The sequence below is a fragment of the Neomonachus schauinslandi genome, chromosome 3, assembly GCF_002201575.2.
Source record: "Neomonachus schauinslandi chromosome 3, ASM220157v2, whole genome shotgun sequence".
Classification (NCBI taxonomy): domain Eukaryota; kingdom Metazoa; phylum Chordata; class Mammalia; order Carnivora; family Phocidae; genus Neomonachus; species Neomonachus schauinslandi.
In genome coordinates, this window is record NC_058405.1 from 10,909,646 (window position 1) to 10,931,699 (window position 22,054).

The 22,054-nt window shown below is 41.1% G+C and overlaps 1 protein-coding gene and 1 pseudogene across 7 annotated transcripts in view; one reads left to right on the forward strand and one right to left on the reverse strand.

Annotated features, from left to right (window-relative positions):
- Nucleotides 1–22,054, reverse strand: part of PCCA (propionyl-CoA carboxylase subunit alpha) — a 402,221-nt gene that overhangs the window by 49,562 nt on the left and 330,605 nt on the right. For 6 of the 7 annotated variants that reach the window (XM_044913521.1, XM_044913520.1, XM_044913518.1 and 3 more), the window contains one exon: nucleotides 18,729–18,782. The exons of the other annotated variant lie outside the window; for it this stretch is intronic. In XM_044913521.1, coding sequence (XP_044769456.1) covers nucleotides 18,729–18,782 — 54 coding nt within the window. The remainder of the gene's footprint in view (nucleotides 1–18,728; nucleotides 18,783–22,054) is intronic. 7 annotated transcript variants of the gene reach the window in all.
- On the forward strand, nucleotides 18,972–19,780 carry LOC110585849 (annotated as a pseudogene).

Consider the following 22,054-nt stretch of genomic DNA (forward strand, 5'->3'; position numbering starts at 1 on the left):
GTAGGTGTCCGCTCAGAAAAAATGAAGACATATGTCCACACAGAAACACGTGCAGGAATGTTCACAGCAGCGTTATTTATAATAGCTAAAAAGAAACAATCTGACATCCATCCTGAGGAATGAATACAGAAACTGTGGTATATCCATACACTGGAATGCTATCTGGCAAGAGGTGAGTGAGCTACCGGAAGGTACGAGAGAGAAGCCGCTGAGAACATGATGCCAAGTGAAAGAAGCCAGTCACAAAAGATCACAAACATGTTTTTGTTTATATGCAATGTCCAGAATAAGCGAACATACACAGGCAGAACGATTCTGGCTGCCGGGGACTGACAGGGTTGAAGGAGAATGGGGGATTATCTCCTAAAGGGAAAGGGGCTTCTTTGTGGGGTGATGAAAATGCTCTCAAATGGACAAAGGGTTGCACAGCCCTGTGAACAGACTAAAAACCACTGGATCGTACACTTTAAATGGGTGACCTGTGTAGAAGGTGAATTCCATCTCAATAGTACTTTTTTTTTTTTTAAAGTCAACTCTACACCCAACGTGGGGCTCAAACTCACAACCCCAAGATCAAGAGTCGAACGCTCCACTGACTGAGCCAGCCAGGCGCCCTTCAATAAAACTTTTTTTAAAAGGCCTGCGAGTCAGCCATTTGAAAATGCTCGATAAATCAAGAACTTGACATCACAGGCAAAAGGTAAAAATGGGGATACAAGAGAGGCAAGTAGTAAACCCGCATAATAGCTGCAAGAAAAACAAACATAGTGACACTGCAATAAACATAAACAAATTGTTTCCAAGGGCTGATACTTGGAACTATGAAGTAAGCAGGACACTGTCTATATCAGTCAAAGATAACTACTTTTTACATACATAAAAGAAAAATGAGTCTTTAATTTGAAGATTCCACTTAAAAGTCAAGTTAGCTTATTTGCATTTGAAATTGAAGAACAAAAGAGGTTTAGTTTCTAACAGTTTCAACCTGTTTTAGACAGATATTTATTAAATATTTATTAAAATGCTTTAGTTTGAAATAATGCTATAGGCACCAGAAAGTAAACAAATATGAGCAATTCAATTCTATACCTTCTGCTCAATAAAACTTGCTTCTCCGTGGCAGGTGGTACAGAGAAGTCTACCCAGGGGGTTAATCAAAATTCCCTTAGAATAATTGAAAAGCATCTGCAATTTTTCCCCAGAAACCACAAAAAAGTCACAGTAAGCAGAACATATAATCTTGATTATTAGCACTGGGCCTGCGCCAGCACAATGTGCTGTCCCCCGAAATTAAGTGACAGGACAGAGTATCACTGTGCGATAAGCTAGTGCTGTTCCCCAAATGAGGCTGAAAAACTCAAGAAAAATCACAAGACAATGATAATAAGTTGCACGTGTGACGTGTTGCTACTGGCGAAGCATACCCTGTATTGTGACAAATGTAATCATTCTCAGAGCAGGCCGGGGCTGGGAAGACCTCAGGGGTCACGAACCCCAACCTTCCATTGTACAACAAAGAAAACAGAGGTTTAGGAAGGTCACACAATCAGTTTAAAACATTACTGGGGCTAAAATGAGATCTCTCAGGGCTCTTTCCATGAAATGTTTCTTCTGAGTACATGTACTCCCTGGCTGGGGAGAGGGGGCTGCTTACCTAAGACATGGGAAATTCTTAGGAACTCCTGAGAGCTGAGTGTGTAAAGCTCCACACAGAAGTGCTAAAACTAACCACCTGTGAAAGTGCATCACCAAAGAGTTTGGGGACACCTCACAATTCCCAGCAAAGGGATCTGTGTGTCAGCGTAAGGGAAGCAAGACTATGGTTCTATAGTTTGGGTCCATGACCATAGTTTCAGTCGCTGCAGCCTGGTCAACTGCACAAGCCCGGTGGGAAGATGATCAGCAGCCCTGAGGCACAGAGGAGTCACAGATGTGGACACTGAAGGGTGTTCTTGCTGAAAGTCAGAAGCGATTCACCAGATTTGGGCACAGCATTGGTATACTAGGTCTCTCTTTGCCCTGATGACCAAGACCAGTTCTGAAATAATTCTGCCTAACAGGCCTTCCTAATTATTCTGATACCACCATTCAGCTGATGTTCCAGAGAACAGATTTAAAGATTTGGTCACGGGAAGAAATATTCCTCACCTTAAAAAAAAAAAAAAAAAAAAATCCTCACCTCAAATTAATAAACACATACTCTGGATTAGATGTCAGTCTTTGTGAGTTTAGTTACTGTAGGTCAGTTCCCTTGGATCTGATTATTTCCAGGTTCTCTGTGTATTCATCGTGGTATTTTTTTCCCTCCTATTTCTTATACCATTTTGACCTCTTAGAGGCCTTATATATTTGGGGAGAGACGGCCGCTCCCAGGGCTGGCTAACTCCTCCTAAAGATAGTGAAGAACTTGGGAGCAAGCTAACCACTCCTTTTATCTAGCTCACACACCAAACTATTATTTCCCCTGCCCTAAATCATCCCAGGGCCAGGCGTCAGACAGCTAGAGACCAGCCCCTAAAGCCCAAAGCCCACTGACGTTCAAACTAGCAGCCTTAAATCATTTACCCTGCCCTACCTTGCCTGCCTGTGGAAACCCCAATAAAGGCTCCTGTCCATGCTTTCCCCATGGCTCCTTTTTGCCTCATGACAAACCCTGGTGCTTTTCCAGTGGCCCCACATGGCGTGGGGTGTCTCCTCCTCTTGGGAAATATAAGTAATTCTTTCAATGGCATTAACCTCTGCATCAGCACTCAATTACCTCAATAAATTAAAAACCCGCAGGTACATTTCAGAACGCCCTGCCAAGGCAAGAGCAGATCTGCAGAACCCCTGAAGGCCAGAATGCAGGCCCCACAGCGTGCCGGCCCGGAGGTACGAGGCAAAGGAGCTCCTGCCCAGGGACCGCTCTCACCAGCTCACAACCCTGCCTTCAAACCACAAGAGCTGCGGCGAGGAAGACACGGGCTTTATGGCAAGCTTCCACACGCTGCATGCACACATGGAGCACACAGCATGTATTTATATAGGTTTATTTTCAACAAATTGATAAATTGATACCACAACATCTAATTGGTCTTTTACTCCGCGGAGCTGTGGTATGAACAGAGATGATTCAACAGGAAAACTCTGATGGACAAGCCTGAAATGTAAAAATGTTGGTTTTTTTTTAATGAAGTGTAGATACAATCAAGAACAGAAGAAAACAGTATCAAAGTCCTTTGCATCCTAACTGCAGACACTGATTAAGAGAAAATTCCATTTAGAGGGATGACATGTTGGTCGAAAGTCTGTGAAGACGCAAATGCGTACACAGAGAGTCATCAAGTTAGGGCAGGATCGCAAAAACGATACACGGGACATATATGGACATGCGGCCCAGTTCTTTCTGAGTATGATCAAGACACCAGCCGTTCCTTCAATTTACAAATTAAGGCTGGGTGAGGTAATCCAGAATGAATAGGGTGGGACAGCTGTGGACTACTTATCCAGGGGACACCTAAGTTTGCAGAGCATCAGACAGCTTTGTGAAAGCTTGGGGAGATGGTCACAGGCACTTACATGCCCTTCCATAATTACTGTCTAGACTCAGACTCTCAACTTCGGCACTACCGAGATTTTAGGTTGGATAATTCTCCTGTAGGGGCTGCCTCGTTTACTGCAGGATATTCAGAAATACCCCTGGTGATGCTTGCTAGAAGTTTTAGGAAATCTACCCACTGGATTCCAGGAGCAGTGCATCACTTACAACAACCAAAACGTCTCCAGACACTGCCAAGTGTCCCCTGAGAAGGAAAATTGTCCAGGGTTGAGAACCACTAGTCTAGATTTGCGGTACCGCAAGATACCGTCGGGCACTTCTGTTTCAAAAACTACCCCCGTTATTCCTAAAATCCTTCAAGGGGGCTCACACTTTGGTTGAATAAAGCAGTGGAGGGTGCAGAGGGATTAAATACTTGAATAAGAACAATTAATCTCTCACAAGACACTTCAGCATGTATTCCACAACCTGATCACCCTAAATATCAGCTAAGGTTTTCTCACATTCTAATTGAAAGACTTTAAATCAAATTGCAGTTTTAATCTATTTTTAATATCTGGAATGATTACTTGGATAAACATTACCTTTTGTAAAAAAGAACATTCCCTCCCTGAACACAAAATAACTCCCGCGAGGAAGCAGGGGAACCCGAACCGTTAACACTCTACCCCATTAAGTGGCCGGTCCCTAAGTTCGAACACAGAAGAGGAGGGTTAGTATGTCCCCCGCTGCAGGCCCTGCTCCTACCAAAGCTAGCTGTTCTCTGCCAGCCAGTCAGGAGTAATAAGGACGTGCAAAGGGCCACTAAGACGACCTAAATCCTAACGACCCGGATGACAGTGTGAAGTGAGCCAAGGCTTTGTCAGGAGATCTGGGTTTGAGTCCTACCACTGCCCTTAGCATATGAGCCACGCTGAGCAAAGCACTTAATTTCTATAATTTTACTACGGAGGCATGACCTCATCTGTAAAGCGGGGTTTCTGCTGATGATCTCAAACCGTTGTGGGCACTGAATGAGGTGGCACGTGTGAAGTGTCGGGCACATTGTCTCCTTGGTCTGGTTTACTGAGCAGCTGAGACAGCAGAGGGTTGGGTGAGCTCCGGGACACGGGGTATACTCAGGGTACCTGTGAAAGCTTGTGCACTAATCATTTCCCTGCCCTGAAATTAGGCAGGGATTCTATTCCAAACAAGAGCACTTCACAGTTTCACGTGTCCCCTGATGCTTGGTAATTGCCCAGGGTAATTAACACTGATACCTTAGCAATCACCTGAGCTGTCCCCCCCCCAATCTGGAGAATTTACACCACACGAAACGTACGCCAGCTCGGGAAAGGGCCCTCCTCAGAAACACACACCTGACCTACCGGACACTGTGACAGTCACACGTCTTGCCGGGCACTCTGCCATGTACCTCCCACACGTGGGGGGAAAGTGCCACAGGTATTTCAGAGCAATGCCATTAAGTGCTAGCCAGAAAGAACAGGAACTGCTCTTCGCAGAGGCCATTGTGAGGTGCTGCTCTAACACTCGGTTTGACGTCTCTCACCGGGAAGATTACAGGACTTTAACAAAATGGAGGACCAAACAAAGAGCAGCAGCTTCTGAGATATGATCGTCACTGGATGCTCTCCCTGCTGCCTCAGCACGTGAGGGTCTTTGGGGAACTGTTCTTGGTAAATGGTAAAAAAAAAAAGGACCCAAATAAATAGAATGCAATTACACAAATGAGAACTTCCATGAACAGCCATCCGTGGCAGATCTAGGTTAGGATACAATACTAGGAAGACTAAGGAAGGAGTAACCCTTGTACCCACCCCCACAGCTACCGGTTAAAAATGTCACTCAAGCAAATCATACACGAGGTTAGCTAAAGTGGGTTGTCATTTTCTCTGCATAAGACATTTGAGTAGGTCAGGATGTAAGACTGTGTAAGCTTCAGGCCACTGAAGAGTATCACAACCTGTTCTAGAGATTTTGTCTCTGTAACATTATCCTTAGTGAAATGGGAAAGAAAACTCTGAAACCCCAACTGTTACACGTAGTTTAAGCCAGTGGTTCTCAACTGGGTGTTGGGGTGGGGGAGATTTTGCCCCCTTTCCACCCCCAGGGCCATTTGGCAATGTCTGGAGACAGTATGGGCTGTTCTATCTGGAGAGGCACTCTGGCATCTAGTGGACAGAGGCCCGCAACGCTGCTAAACATCCCATAAAGCACAGCACGGTCTCCTAGAGCAAGCAATTATTTGGTTCCAAATGTCATTACCGCCAAGGTTGAAAAATCCCGCTCTAGGCCAAAAATAAAAGCGATCACTGTCTGAGGCGCCCAGGTGGCTCAGTCAGTTAAGCATCTGAGTCTTGATCTCAGCTCAGGTCTTGATCTCATGGTTGTGAGTTCGAGCCCCACACTGGGCTCCATGCAGGGCATAGAGTCTACTTATTTAAAAAAAAAAAAAAAAAAAGATCACTGTCCAATGGTTATAAAATTTAAGAGATACAGTTGATACTATGGATTTAATTATACTTCAGGTCCTATCGTGTCCCTTCCTGGTTAAAAAAAAAATGTATTATGAACTCAAATAATCAAACGTTTTTCCTACCCTCTCATTATAATAAGAAACATCCAGAATATCACTCTTACGCTGGACTCATAACACCAGTAATTTAATGTGTTTTGGGTATCCATTTCCTAAACTAGAAACTAATTCTACCATTAAGTGTCAAAACAGATTCTAAATCCTAGTCCTTGTGTATTTTCAACTGATTTCTATAAATGCAGATCTGTAAGTCTCACCTGGGACCTAGGGGATAAGCTTTGCCGAGAAAGGAGCCTGGGAATTTGCATTTTTAGCAAAGTTTCCCGGTGATTCTTACACATGCTCAAGTTTGACAACCACTGACAGACTTTGATTCTATGAGAAAAGAGCTGCCATTCCCGAATTATTCTCACTGTAAGTTGAACAGCAACGATCAAAGAATTTATAAATATGGAATCAGCTATAAATACGGAAGCAGCAATATATAGCACTACGCCAGAGTGGCCTTAGAGGGCCTACCCCAAACAGCATCCCTTCCAAGTGGGGCCAATCTCAGAAAGCAAGCCCATGAGCACCATCATAAAATAATGGTGTTCTCAGAAGTATTTTGTCTTCCAAACTCCAGATCTCCCCAGTCAAGACTGTTAGGGGTAAACATCCTTACCCTTCAAGGAAGTAGATGTTCTTAAGCATCTGGCTGCCACAGGTGCAGGTTTAAATACATGCTTTATATTTAGCATTAAATGACAATTAGTATATTAACTGTGAGAGGTTAATGGTCACAACCCTAAGAACAATAATTAGACTTTCCATATAAAAGAGAAATATTTTCCTTCTGAATCTTTCTGCAGACTGAGCACCAAGTATGATCTCAATGGAGAGTACAAATTCAGATGATAGCATGTCTCCAAGCAAAGAAGAAAAAGGAGGGAAAAAATTAGAGGCAAAACGAAGCAAATGGGAAGTGTATTAAATATTTAGGGAGGGGGCTATAATAATAGTTGAGCTACTATATGTCAAGCACCTATTGTTTTCAGGCATTTCAGAAACACTTTCTTATTCAACCCTCACCACTTCCATAAAAGTAGATGTTCTGCTGATAAAAAATACTGAGGACCAGAGAGGTTAAGTAACTTGCTCAAATTCACAAAGCTGGTAAGCAGGAGATTCAGACTCAGGGAATCAAGCTTTACTTAGCATTCCACCCCTTACCCCAGCCCACCCCAATATCCGCTAATATCCCGGCAGTGGTTTCTGGAAATTTCTTGTGAACATGTAACTCAGTAATTGCAAATATTTTTAACTGACATTTCAGAGTGCTGTGTGCCTTATTATTACAATGAAATCTACGGTGCTATGTGGCTTGTTTGTCTTAGAAAGTGAATGGAGTCAAATAAACATTCTAAAACCCTAAAGCATCATACAAATGTAAGGCGTGATGTTATTCATTAAAATTAATTTTATTTTAAGGATCTCTGGCAGATGGCAGCAGGATTTTGAGATACTTTGAAATAATTAGTGACACCCTAGGATACTGTGAAATCATGACGGAGGTTACACTAAATTGGCTCCTAATAGCCACATATAATATAAATGATTTGGACAATAGGTAATGTCATTTTAACAATGATATTAGAGAGACTCAGAACCTCCTCCTCAGATGTGGACATTTCCCAGGGGCCTCTGGATCTGGGCCTTTCCTCTCCTTCTTCACCATCCCATCACCGTGGGCAATCTCAGCTACCGCCAGCCTCAGATCTCACCTCTGCATGTTGACCAAGCGCCAAGTTACATGCTTGCCCTTCATCCTTTCCCTCATTTCAGGACTCGAAATGTCCCTGACATCAGAGATGTCTCCCTGGCATTTCAAACTTAAAACCGTCAAAAATCCAACTCATTACCTATCCCACCTTTTCTCTGGTATAATTCTTCTCCTCTTCCTGTTTTTCTCCCTCGAGTAATTGTATCAGTTATCACATCTGGAAATCTCAGAACCATCTTCAGCTCTGCCTAATACATATAACTGGACCCTGGGTCCTCAAGGAGGCTCTCAAATGCACCCTCTTCTTCATTTGCTCCCACAAGTTCTCTTTAAAATCAGCACAAAACCAACCTATACCTCTCTTCTTTCAAAGACTTCAAAGTCTAGAGAATAGTGTCCCATCTCTGCCTCATCTAGCTCCCGCCATTCTAGCTTCACCTGCCGTACAGACCTTGGCCGCCGGCCTGCCACCCTCACCAGGCAACTTGCTCTCCTATCATCACAGAGCATAGCTTCTGGACATACGGTCTCATTTTTTTGTAAAGCTTATAGATCTATGATTTCCTCTGCTACTCTATCAGCCTGTACATAACCCATCTCGGCACTTACCATGTACTCAATGATACCGGTTTGTCTGTGTTTACCCGGAGCCAGCATACTGCTCAAGGGCAGAGACCAAATCACATTCATCCAGTACACTTCCTAGCACATAGTACAGCAGGCAGGATGTGATTTCTTTAAAAGTTTTGTGCAAAATGCATCACGCAATGGGATATTAATAACTGCACTTTCATATTATATACAGCATGCCCATTTCCAAAGGCTAGAAAAGTAAAACTTAGTTACTTCCCAAAGGTTTGTTCTTGGGTTGGTTACATGGTACACAGAACACATGTTACCACAAAAACAATGTTCAAGAGTAAGATTGCATTTAAAGCCCATTTTCTAAAATCTTATTTTAGTGACATTTTAGCTGAAACTTTTGCATATGTGGGGAAAAGGCAAGATAGAATGCTACAGAATTACTTTTTCTTAGTATTGTAAAATGTATCTAAACAACAGAGAGACTTGGGGGGCACATGGGTGGCTCAGTGGGTTAAGGGTGGGACTCTTGATTTCAGCTCAGGTCAGATCTCAGCCCCAAGTCAAGCTCTGTGCTGGGCGTGGAGCCTGCTAAAGATTATTCCTCTCCTTCTGCCCCTCCCCCGCCTTTGTCTCTCCCGCTCTTAAAAAAAAAGAAAGAAAAAGAACAGAGACTGACTCATCAACCCTCCACAGAACGTCTGCTCTGTGGCCTCCATCTGATTCCTATGGCTGGACAGGGAAAGGATCAGGAATAAAGAGAACGTGACCCAGTGGGGATAGAGCCCTGTGTGGGTGGGGTGGAAGTGGCCCTCTGCTGAAGGCTCTGGGGTTGATGCCAGACGCTGGCCATCTTCCCCCAGTTTTCCCCATCCAAGGAAATCCGGAGCGGTGCAGCTGGGCGGGGTGAGCAAAGCCCCTGGGGGCAATTCAGTCAAGGGGCAGGCACGAGTGGAAAGTCTAAGCCAGTAGCAATTGAGGTGGCTGCAAAGGCAGGCTGGGACACGGGCAAACACGCCAGAAACCCCAATAAGGCATCATTCACTCCCAAAACTCCACTAATACATATTAAGAGAAAGGGATGGGCTACAGAAGGGAGAAAGGGCAGATGGATGGAGATCACAGGAGTCAGACACGATGTAAATAGAGGGGCTGCTTCAGAATTCGTAAGGTATACAAGACCGAACAAATTCCCTGTAAGTTTATTTTTGGAAGACAATAATAGCCCCAAACTGGATGACATCATTTACTTCTCAAGAGTACTCAGAAGAACAATAACAAACACAGTTCTTTTCATTTTCCGATTATTTGGAGTTCAAACAAATGGGAGTTTACTCTATCAAAATTCAGTATCCATATGTGAGTTTTCAAAAGAATGAGAACTTCTTGATGATGTTTCTACATCTATAAATATGAATAATGCAGATTTTGGATCCTATGATATCAGATGACAAGATACAGCCTAAGCTTCAGCTCTTGCTAATTAAACGAATCAATTAAGAGACTACAGTTGCAACTGTGTAGCTGCTGTTCTATAGTAGCAAGAACAACCCCACGGGGAGGTCTTTTACTACATTAAAATGCTGTCCTCCACAACTCCATCTGATATTATTAGAAACAGTTATTTGTGTCTTGCTGTCATATTAGCAGCAAAGGCAAATTATGGAAATATGCAGACCAGAATGGTCCCAGTATGAGATCAGTTGGGTTTTCAGCCTCCAAGGGAACAATTGCTGAAATTCCAAAGTTCCCCAAAGTTCTTTAATGGAACTGATAAATCTATCAGCACAGCATCCATTTAGAAACTAGGTAAGGGTCACATATTTACATACCTTCCTGCTAAGCTGATACAATTCAACTAGATGAATTATCATATTAAGTTTACCCTCCTGAGTTAAACTGATGGAGTTCAAAATTGTTTTCGATGGTTGTCATTAATCGCTGTTACTTCGTAAACACTTACTTTGAAATCTAATTGTGCTAGCGTATCAAGGGTCATATTAATAGCATTCTTAATGGTAAATCCTTGTAAAACATGTTTATTCTACTGATATTATCACTCAAGCTTTCAAGGCTAATAATAAAGTATATTTATTATCAATAAAAACTTAATTTAAAATGTACAATTTGAGATTTAAATTAGCTTTAAGAACTTCAGCATGATTTGGTTTCATTAAGATCTCTGGCTAAGCTTCAAAAACATATAATTTGATAGTTCCTCAAGAGTCCTTGGGTAAATGCAATAGTGCAGCTATGAAGAAGCTATTTATTGTACTCTAAGCTTATTTTTGCTTTGGGGCAATATGCATTGTTTTCACAAGAAAAAAAAAATCAGTCTCGGTGGGATACATTTGACTTCATATTATAGTATTAAAAAGAAATAATGGTACTTTAAAAATTAAACAATGATTACAAAACAAAACTTTGGAATAAAATGGTAACTTCTGCATTAAAAGCAGTAAGAAAATATTCATCCTTATTGTAAAGCATAGTTCAAGTAAGTACTTCTGGTTAAGTAGAACAATGGACCTCTTCCATTTCTTTGTGAGCTTATACTCTCTGATGTGCACAAACTCACAGCTTCTCCAAAAACACGCACACAAAACAAAACTCAGAAGACTTACAACTTGAAATAGGCACATATACCTTGGAAAAATTCTGGGATATGTAGCTTACCAACTATATCGGTATATATGGTGTATATTATGGATTATATGTTTGTATCCCTCACCTAAGCTCTAACAATCCCCAATATAATGTTATGTGGATGCGGGTCCTTTGGGAGGTGGTTAGGTTTAGATGAGGTCAAGAGAGTGGGGCCCTCACGATGGGATTAGTGCCCTATAAAAGAGAAGAAAGATGAATCACTATATTGTACACCCGAAACTAATCTAACACTGTATGTTAATTAACTGGAATTAAAATGAAAACTTTAAAAAAAAAATTTAAAAAGAGAAGAAAGACCAGCACTCTCTGCCGTGTGAGGATACAGCTATCGGGTGAGCACTTGCAAGCCCGGGAGAGGGCCCTCACCAGGACCCGAGTCCGCTGGCACCTCGATCCTGAACTTATCAGCCTCCAGAACTGTTAGAAATAAATGTCTGCTGTTTAAACCACCCACTCTATGGTATTTTGTCATAGCGGCCTGAACTAAAATAGTTGTCCTTAGCAGTTACGGCAATAACTGGATCACACAGTAAAGTGATTTGTTCTTAAGGCACTCTGATGGTGAACAGCTTCACTTGAAAGTCAGAGAGACCTGATTTTGCATCCTGTTTCTACCAGTTGTTAGTACAGAATAGTCACTTAAACTGCCTAGGGCTCACTTTGTCTTCTGAAGATAGGCATACCCTTCATCGGCGTTCCTGCATGTTTGATGGTAACAGGTAAGAAAATCCTTGGGAAAATAAATGGCAGTACTCAAGTCAGGTATTAATAAGGAATGATGCTCTGTTTATAAAATATACTTTTAGGTAAGTTGCCTGAGTTAGTTTTCAACTCTTCATACATGTCAAATACACTTTCATGCCTACCTATGTAGACTGTATACTGGGTTGAACGCTGCCATCCAAAAATTCATGCCCAGCTGATACTTCAGAATGTGACCTCATTTGTAAAGAGGGTCTTTGCAAATGTAATTAGCTAAGAAGAGGTCTTACTATGTAAGGGTGGGCCCTAAATCCAATGAGGGTGTGCTTAGGTTTCTGTGACTGAATATACACAGACCTGGGGAAGAAAACCATGTGAGGACAGAAGCAGAGATTGGAATGATGCAGCTACAAGCCAAGAAACAGCAAGTACTGCCCCAACCACCAGAAGCTGGGAGAGAGGCATGAAACGGATTCTCTGGAGAGCCTCCAGAAGGAGCCAACCCTGCCCACTCCCTGATTTCAGATTTCTCACCTCCTAAACTCTTAGAACACAATTCCGTTGTTTGGAGCTACCCGGTTTGTGGTCATTTGTTGTGACAACCCTAGGAAACAAATACAGTCCTATATCCTACATATTGGGATGGTAATGAAATTGATAGATACTAAAGGTTAAAATTTGTATGTACATTCAAGTCAAATGTGCTCCTCTGAATCACAGAGGCACAAATTTCATCTCAGTGCCTTCTACTAATTCAGAGGAGTTTGCTTTTCATTATATAAAAATACTACTTAACAATTTTTTAAAAGATTTCATTTATTTATTTGAGAGAGAGAGAGCGAGCATGAGCAGCGGGGAGGGGCTGAGGGAGAAGCAGGTTCCCTGCTGAGCAGGGAGCCTGACATGGGACTCGATCCCAGGACCCTGAGATCATGACCTGATGGGTGTTAGGATAAGCTAGGTTGGGCTTTAGAAGTGACACTGAAATCTCAGTCCACGGAAGGGTAGGGGGACAATGCCCAAGCTCCAACTTTCCCCAAGGACCCATGCTCTAGGGGCTCAACAACCAGGCATGTAGTTCCCCAAGTGGACATGGTAGGGACCTAGAGAGCTCACACCTCCTCTTGGCTGTCCCTGACCAGAAGTGAAGACATCACAGTAAGGAGACAATTCTCCATGGGTCTCTCATGCTTCTCTTCTACTTCTTGTGAGCAAAGCACTGACTGTCCTTTGTTCTAGACTATTTTTTCAAGGCTGTTTGCTATACAAAGACGGAGACAGTGTCTCCCTCGCAACAAAGGGAAGGCATGCTCACTGCCCATATAGAGGCTCGGGGTTCTCTGAACTAAACTCAGGTTCCTCTACTGTAACACAACCCACTGTGTGAGCAGGTGTCCTTCTGCCCTCTTCACACCACCCTGTGGGAAATGGAGCTCAGGGAAATGGTGCGAAACTAATGATATTCTGGCTACTGCTATTGCTGTAATAAACCATCCTTCATCTCTGACCCTGGAGTCTTGTCCCTTCTACCAGCATCCATTGACTATAGCGGGTTAATTTGTCAGCTTCAAGTAGGGTAAAATCTCAGACCCTCCGTGGTTCTTGATAGTCACTTCCATTCACAGCTCCTCGTCAGAACTAGTCATGTTGTCCAACCCAATCCTCCATGCCTTATTAAAAATGCAAATGACATAAAGAGACTAAACTCAGGCATGTAGACAGCCTCACTCCACAGAAAGCGGGGCAGAAGGCTTGAAGAGGTACTTTACAGAGGAGCAGACTCAATGGTCAATAAACATAAATGGCCAATAAATGCAGAAAAATATGTTCTACTTCCTTAATGATCAGGACGTTAATTAAAACCACAATGAGGACACTACAGACACCGGCAAAAATGAACGAGTCTGATAAGATCAGGTCCTGGTGAGAATGTGGAACAAAGTGAATGCATTCACTGCACACTCAATGCACATCACCCCTGACGAAACTACGGCACACGTGCAATCAGGATACGTGTGCTCATGTGCATAAATGCTTAGAGCAGCATGGAGCTAGAGAAAAGACACCAGAGACCACCCAGGGGGCCATCAACAGTAGAGGTGGACCTCACAAACAGCACGGAGCCAAATAACCAAGTCATACACAATTACAGAATATAATCCCATGCATGTCAAGCTTAAAAGCAGGCAAAGCTTAACTGCTTAATATTTAAGGATGCATTTACGTGGAAAAATTATAAAGAAAAGGAATGATAAAAATTAGGAAGAAGTTCTCTGTGCAGGGAGAAAGGATGTCTGATAGATAGGATTGAGAAAGAATACACAGTAAACCTCAGAGGTAATGATGACTTCTGTGTTTTTTTAGAAAACCTCTGGTGGGTATACAGGTCTTTGTTTTATCGTTGCTCTTTGTAACTGACAAATATTTTATAAATGTTATTTTACACATATTAAAATACGTAAGGCATATTTATAACATCTTCTATAGTATTTAATACTTATATATCCAGCAAAATCTAATTTTAATAATGAGATTTATTTTAGTGGGAAATAACAAAATGGTAGTTTTTTAAAGTTCGAAGTGTGTCCAAAACGAATTAAATTACTTATTTTGAAGTCTGTACCTTCTCTGAATTAACATTTTTGAACTTTATCGATGCAACAGAAGTCCTTTCTAGTCTAAAATTAAATTCTTCTTTGACCATTGAATGTCATGTTAACAATATTCAAAAGCCAACTTGTATGGAAAATTCTACAAGTACTCTCCCAGACAAAGTGTATTTGGGAAGTCTTACCTTTACATATGACCTGCTAGTGCTCTTCCTGACTGCAAGCTTTGGAAACTGAATCTGCTTTAGAAAATTAGGATTGAAGCAGCACACACTAGCTAGAAATTACTCTGCATCTGTCCGAACAGTCCCACTGTCTCAAAACCTTTTCTTTCTCTCTTCCACACTGATCTATTATGGCTAACAGTACACACAGAAAAATGCATTGTAACAAACCACAGTGGCCATCCCAACTGCTGTGATGCAGACTTCTAAAGTACTTGGAAATGACTCTAGACAGTGACACTCCTTCTCCGTATAAACTGTATAAAGTGTGGACAAATCTTTGGGATTTGTCAGCAAGTCACCTATGTTGGGGAGGGGGGCGGTATCAGCTCCATAAACAGGTCCGCTTTTTGTGGCTGTTTAGGGGTGGTGTGTGTGTGTGTGTGTGTGTGTGTGTTTCCTACCATATTTTAGGGGCCTGAGGTGGACAAAAAGAAAAAGCAGAGAAATCGGAGCCCCCTTGTTTGCTCTGCCCACCAACTAGCTGTGAACCCTTGGGCGAAACAAGCTGTCTTTTCTGAGGAAGACGGACTCATTGCTAAGGCCACTATGCTTTTCCTTTTCCCTGTTTGTTTATGCATTTGCTTTCTTTTTCTTTTTTAAGTCTAATCCTTGGGTCCCACGCTTGCCAATGTCATTAATTCACTCGACAAGCATTCACTGAGTGCCCACGGGACCCAAGGCCCTGCTCTGGGTGCTGGGTGAGAACAGTGGACACAACAGGCAAGAGCCCTGTGCTCACAGATCTTAGTTCATTCAAGTGGGAAAGATGGACAATAAACAAGTTTTAAAAAAGTAAAATATGTCAAACATGAAAGTATGTCAAACAGTGATAATTGCTGAAGAAAAAGAACAAAGCAGAGGAAGGGTGGTCAAACTTTTAAACGGTGTGACCAGGAAGCCGTCCCTGAGGTGGTGGCTGTTGGGTAAAGGCTTGAAGAAAGTGCGGGAAACTTCTGTGCAGGTGTCTGGGGGCAGACAGTCCTGGCAGAGGAAAGGCAGATGAGGAGCTCCTGAGGTGTGTGCCCAACACGTCTGAAGAAGAGTAACAAGGCCAATGACTTGACTGACATTTTTAAAGGATCACGCTAACCGTTAAATGAACGGCAGGCTAAGGAGCAGGAGCAGAGGTGGGAAGACCGGCTGCTGCTGTCATTCAGGCAAGAGACGAAGGCTCTGGTCAGGCTGGGGGCAGTGGAAGTGGTAGGAGAGAGGAAGCAAGGAGAGCACAAGGTTTTAGCTGGCGTAGCCATTTTCTGAGATAGGAAAAAACTGCGAGAGAAATGCTTTGTTTTGTTTGTGGGTTTTGCCTATCGAGAACTCAGTTTTCAATACATGAACCCAGTGAACTCGGTTAGAATCCAAGGAGAGATGTAAGTGCAGACACAGAAGTACCCATGACTTACTGTTGCATGAAAAGATCTGTAATTCTATTTCTGGAAGAACACAGGCACGCCATGTTCTTCTGGGCTTTGCTTCAGTGTGTGTTGCAGGTACAGGGTTGTTGTTGTTGTTTTTTTTTTTTTTTTACACAGACTGGAAATTTGTGGCACCCCTGCATCGAGTGAATGAATCGGCGCCATTTTTCCAACAGCATTTGCTCATTTCCTGTCTCCGTGTCACATTTTGGTAATTCTTACAGTATTTCAAACTTTTACATTATGACTGTATTTTATTATTACTGTATTATTGTGACCTGTGATCAGTGATTCTAACTCACTGAAAGCTCAGATGATGATTAGCATTTTATAGCAATACAGTATTTTTATTTTTTTAATAGTTTATTTATTTATTTTTGGTAATCTCTACACCCAAGGTGGAGCTCCAACTCACAACCCTGAAATTGAGTCACATGCTCTTCTGATTGAGCCAGCCAGGCGCCCCTAGCTATCCAGTATTTTTAAATTAAGGTATATGCATTGTTTTTTAGACATAATGCTTTGCATACTTAAAAGACTACACTGTAGTGTAAACCTAGCTTTTATATGCACTGGGAAACCAAAAAATTCGTTTGACTCACTTTACTGCAACACAGGCTCTCTTGCCCTGGTCTGGAACCAAACCCACAATATCTCCAAGGTGTGCCCGCATATCAATAATAATGTAAATGCCTCCAGGGGATGGGATGTGTATACTTCTGTGATGGTGAATTTTATGTGTCAATTTGGCTAGGCCACAATATTCAGATTTTTGGCCAAATATTATTCTAGATGTTTCTATAAAGGCATTTTTCAGACTAACATTTAAATCAGTAGAGCTTGGGTAAAGCAAATTACCCCCCATAATCTGGGTGGGCATAATTCAATCAAATGAAGAAAAAGGACTGACCTCCCAAGCAAGAAGGAATACTGCAAGTACATGGTCTTTGGACTTGAACTCCAACTATTTCCTGGTCTCCTGTGCAGATTTTGGACTCCCCCCGTGCCCCAACACTCACACATCCTGCTGGTTCTCTTTCTTTGGAGAACTCTAATACAATTTCTTAGGACACGCACTGAAGTAATATTTAAAATTTTAAATTAAAAAAAAAGCAAGGAATAACTTACTCATCAGAGAAACAAAAATAACTATAAATCTCAGGTGCAACACTTAAAATTTATGTGACACTAGTCAAGTGCCCATGCACATACTACCATATACACTGCAATACGTAAACTCTACTGTGCCTTTATACATATGAAACTATAAGTGCACATATTAATGTGCTTCCTACCTCAATGGCTACAAAATCACTACTCTTTTGATCCAAGCCACAGGCCTCGCCTCTGATATGCTCAATAAACTCACAGAGCAAACAGAAATACCCAGTGTGAATTCACAATCTGAACAAGGTACCCAAAAAACCTGAACAGACATTTCACAGATTATAAATGATACCTAGTAAATGAATACATGGAGAAATGTTCATGACACAGAGAAATGCTAATTAAAACAATAAGGTACCTTATTGTTTGATCATACCTCACTGGCATGATCATTATGACCATTACTTTTACATTAAAGGAAAAATAATAACTGTAAAGTAAAGATCTTTTCACCAGATAAAGTTAAATAATTTTGAAAATTGTAACTACTACTAGTGAGAGTGCAAAGTAGTATTCTAAAACGTGATGAAGGGCATTTGAGAGAGATATGAAGTAACTGATAACATGTACTAAGCCATAAAATTATTCATGGTTTTCATTCCACTTAGAATGAAATATATCTTATACATTTTTAAAAATATCCATGTTTGAAAATAATTCAAAACATCAAAAAAGCAAAACCCATGAAGTTGTTCACTAGAACACCATTCATAATGGCAAAAATGAGGGATAACTTAAATACCTAACAACTGGGATTCATGGATAAGAAAATATGTCACATCTACTCATTAGAATGTTAAACACAGCTCCATTAAAATGATGCTGATAAATATTTTCTAGCAATATGGAAAATGATTAATAGGATCTTACGTGAAAAAAAAAAATCAAGATACAAAACTATGACTCAGTTTCCTTAGAAATGTGTACTCGAAAGGACCTAATGGAGAAAGTTATAAGGAAAACTGACAGGAAAAAAAAAAATCAAGGTCACTATGTTCAAAAGCATCTTAAATAATGTTTCTTATTTTTATTTAAAAAACAGGCAGAAAAAAAGGCACTTAAAATATTCAACAAAGTGCAAATAATTTATTTTTTATTTTTTTAAGATTTATTTATTTGTTTATTTGAGAGAAAGAGAGAGCACAAGCAGGGGTAGCATCAGGCAGAGGGAGAGGGAGAAGCAGGCTCCCCGCTAAACAAGGAGCCCAATGCGGGGCTTGATCCCAGGACCTTGAGATCATGACCTAAGCTGAAGGCAGAGGCTTAACGACTGAGCCCCCCCAGGCACCCCAAGTGCAAATAATTTAAAAAATTATTTTCTAATAGGGAATAGCTAAAATTATTCTATCATGGCAACTTCTCGAACACATTAAAGAAGGCATTTCTTATACAAAGATACCTCATTTAATAGCAAAACAAAACCATGATGAAGACAAGTTCAAATACATAGGCTAAAACTAGTTGAACACTGTTTTCTCTGTTAATTAAGTGAATTTACAAAATAATAATCATTTCACACTTACCACTGTACCAAGAAACTGAATGCTCATGTTTCCACCTGCTTCTCGAGAAAGACACTGGAAAAAAAAAAAAAGAAGTATAGAATGAATTCACATCCACACAAAATGTGTACATAAGTGTTCATAGCAGCATTATTCCTAATAGCCAAATAACCTAAATGTCCACCAACTGGTACATGGATAAACAAAATATGATATATTCATACAATGGACTATTCGGCCATAAAAAGAATGCAGTGCTGACGCATGCAAGAACAGAAGGCCGTCACAAAGGGCCACGTATTATTGACTCCATTGAACATGAAATGTCCAGAACGTGCAAATCCAAAGATAGGAAGTAGATCAGCACAGTTTGGCGGTTCTCCACAGAAGACCCGCAACTGCTCTAGGGACTTCCTGGTCCTCACACTTCCTAGGCTAGTACAGGTTGCCTAAGAACACACCAAATGTCACATCTTTTCATTAGCGTAGATTATAACACCTGTCAAGGAAAGGACTGAAAGAATTTTTTGATTCCCTAAGAAATTGGGGGGCGGGGGAGTGAAACTTGGAGCTTCATGGACCTGTCAACAATTAGGAACGAAAGTAATGAAGATACACATAAACTCTGGCTGTCCTACTGAAGAAAGAAACATGCTCCTGAATCTACAGCAGGGTGTCAAGAGGGAAAGATTGCCAAAAATGCTAAGTCTGGAACAGTAAGAAAGGGTAGCAAATTCTACGGATGCATTAGACGAAGTTGTCCAGGAAAGAGATGATGCCCTAAGGCTTTTTCAGACTGCTCAAGAAAAAGCTAGACCTCATGCTTGGATAAGAGGCATCTTTGGAAGAATCATCTGGCACAACTTCAAGAAGTGACTATGCCTTGGTACCTACGTAACAGATACAATAAGAAATGATTCTTTGCCATGCCTCATGTGGCGCATTTTGTCAGACTGAGACTGGAGAAGTAAGCCCACATTAAAGCCAGTAAGTCTAGGGGAAAACAGTAAGAAAAATTTCTTCAGAAAGAGTTTCCACATCTTTCTGAAGCCCAGAAGTCAAGTCCTATCTAATAAGTTTGAACTCCTAACTTACCATTTTATTCTTCTTGGATAATAGTCTATATACAAAAGTAAATATATGTTAAGTGGCTTCATAAAGAATTCGTGTTTTCAGTTGAATGACAACTGACTTATTGATTGGTCGAAGTGTTATATGCCATGCTAATTCTGGGAGTGGTAGTGCTTTCACCAAACTTTGAAAAAAACCAGGTATAAAGCACAGATCAAATTCCTTTTAGAAAGAAAGGAAGTGGGGGGGAGGGAAAAGAGAAGGAAGAAGGGAGGAAGGAAAGGTGGCTGCCTGAGGGAGAGGGCAGGGAGGAAATGAGAAATGACTGCTAATTAGTAAGGCTTGCTTTCTGCAATGGTGAAAATGTTCTACAACTGTTTGTGGTGACGGTTGCACAACTCTGTGAGGAGACTGAAAACACCGACTTGTGCACTTTGGGTGAACTGTGTGGTATGTGAATTCTATCTCAATAAACCTGTCATAAAAAGTTAGCATTTGTTTAAAATAACAAGAGGACAACACAATGCTTCTACATCCAGAGAGTAGTGAAAATAGATATAACCTCTACGTTATGCAAATATTTGTAAATAAAAAAGCTCAAAGTGAATACAATAGGATTTATGCATATCTTGTTTGAATTTTAGTTTGCTAGAAATGGATAACTAAATAGTTCACTGGAAGTAAATTATATATATTTTTTCCAGATAATTCTCACCTGTAAAATTGCTCTATTTATTCCTAGCTTATTCTTCAAAATTCTTTCTTTCCTGTGCTACTCAGAAAGGGCCTAATGGCCTCAAAGACTCCACAAAAAAGAAAGCTTTTCTAACTAAGCAGCTGTATGCTTTTTTAAAGTTCCCTGGCGTAGCCCTGGGACGCGCAGGGCTGCCTGTCATGTCCTATCACAGATACATCCTCATTTTATTCTTTTCAAGAAGTATAGGTTTACCAACCCCAACCCTTAAGATCATTCAAGTCCTAGGGCGCCTGGGTGGCTCAGTTGGTTAAGCGACTGCCTTCGGCTCAGGTCATGATCCTGGAGTCCCGGGATCGAGTCCCACGTCGGGCTCCCTGCTCGGCGGGGGGTCTGCTTCCCCCTCTGCCCTCTTCCCTCTCGTGCTCTCTGTCTCTCATTCTCTCTCTCAAATAAATAAATAAAATCTTTAAAAAAAAAAAAAAAAGATCATTCAAGTCCTAGAACCCAGAGCAAATCTCTAGAATTCAAGCTGAGTCCGTGGTTCCTTGATTGAGGGAAGTTAGATCAGTCAGAAGGAAAGCGGGTTAATGCACCAGGGCAACAAGACGGTTACCCCACCCCCATGTACTGCCCCAGTGACTCAACACAAGAGTAGTCTGACCAGCACACTCAACGTGGTGTGGTACAGTGCAGAAAACTCAAAATCAGTATTTTTATCCATTAATTTCATTTCTAAGAATCTATCCTAAGGGAAAAAGTCATGAGTAGGCAAAACAATAACAACAACAACCAAAAACTAAAGAAGCCCACAGCTACAAAAATGACATCACAGCGCAGTTTATAGAATCTAAAACCTTCCAAGCAACCTAAATGATGAATAAAAAAACCTGGTGAAATAACTTATGGTATAATCCATGCAGCCATTAAAAAATCTGAGACATAAAAAATGTTCATAGTATATTTCTAAGTGCGAAAAAAAAAAGAACAAAACAATATGTTTGGAATACATCATGATAAAAACTTGTATATGTTAAAGATAAAATTCTAGCACAAATAATGCACATAGAACAGTTAACTATTATTTCTGGGTGGAAGATATTAGTTGGCCTTTCTTTTTGGCTTACCTATTATTCGTATTCTTCCAAATGGACATATAGAACTTAATAAAGGCAAAAAGAGAAACAGTACAGAATGGAACAAAATCAATTACTTCCCTCGATGTCCTAAGGGATTAAGAACTGAGTCCTGAATCCTGGGTTTTGATACTGGCACTTCTACTTTGGTCCTCCATCCATCCATCTGTCCATCCACCCATCCATCAACAATATTGAATTGAACACTGCTAGCTGAATTAAACCTCACCCTCTGGGAAACTGAAGGAAAGAAGAAAATTCTACAAAAATTATACGGCCATCTGGCTGGCTTAGTCAGTAGAGCATGCGACTCTTATCTCAGGGTTGTGAGTTCGAGCCCCACACTGGGGGTAGAGATTACATTAAAAAAAAAAGAAATAAAATAAATTATAATTTAGTATGATAAATCCATAGTACAAAATGTACAAAGTATTAACAGATAAGAG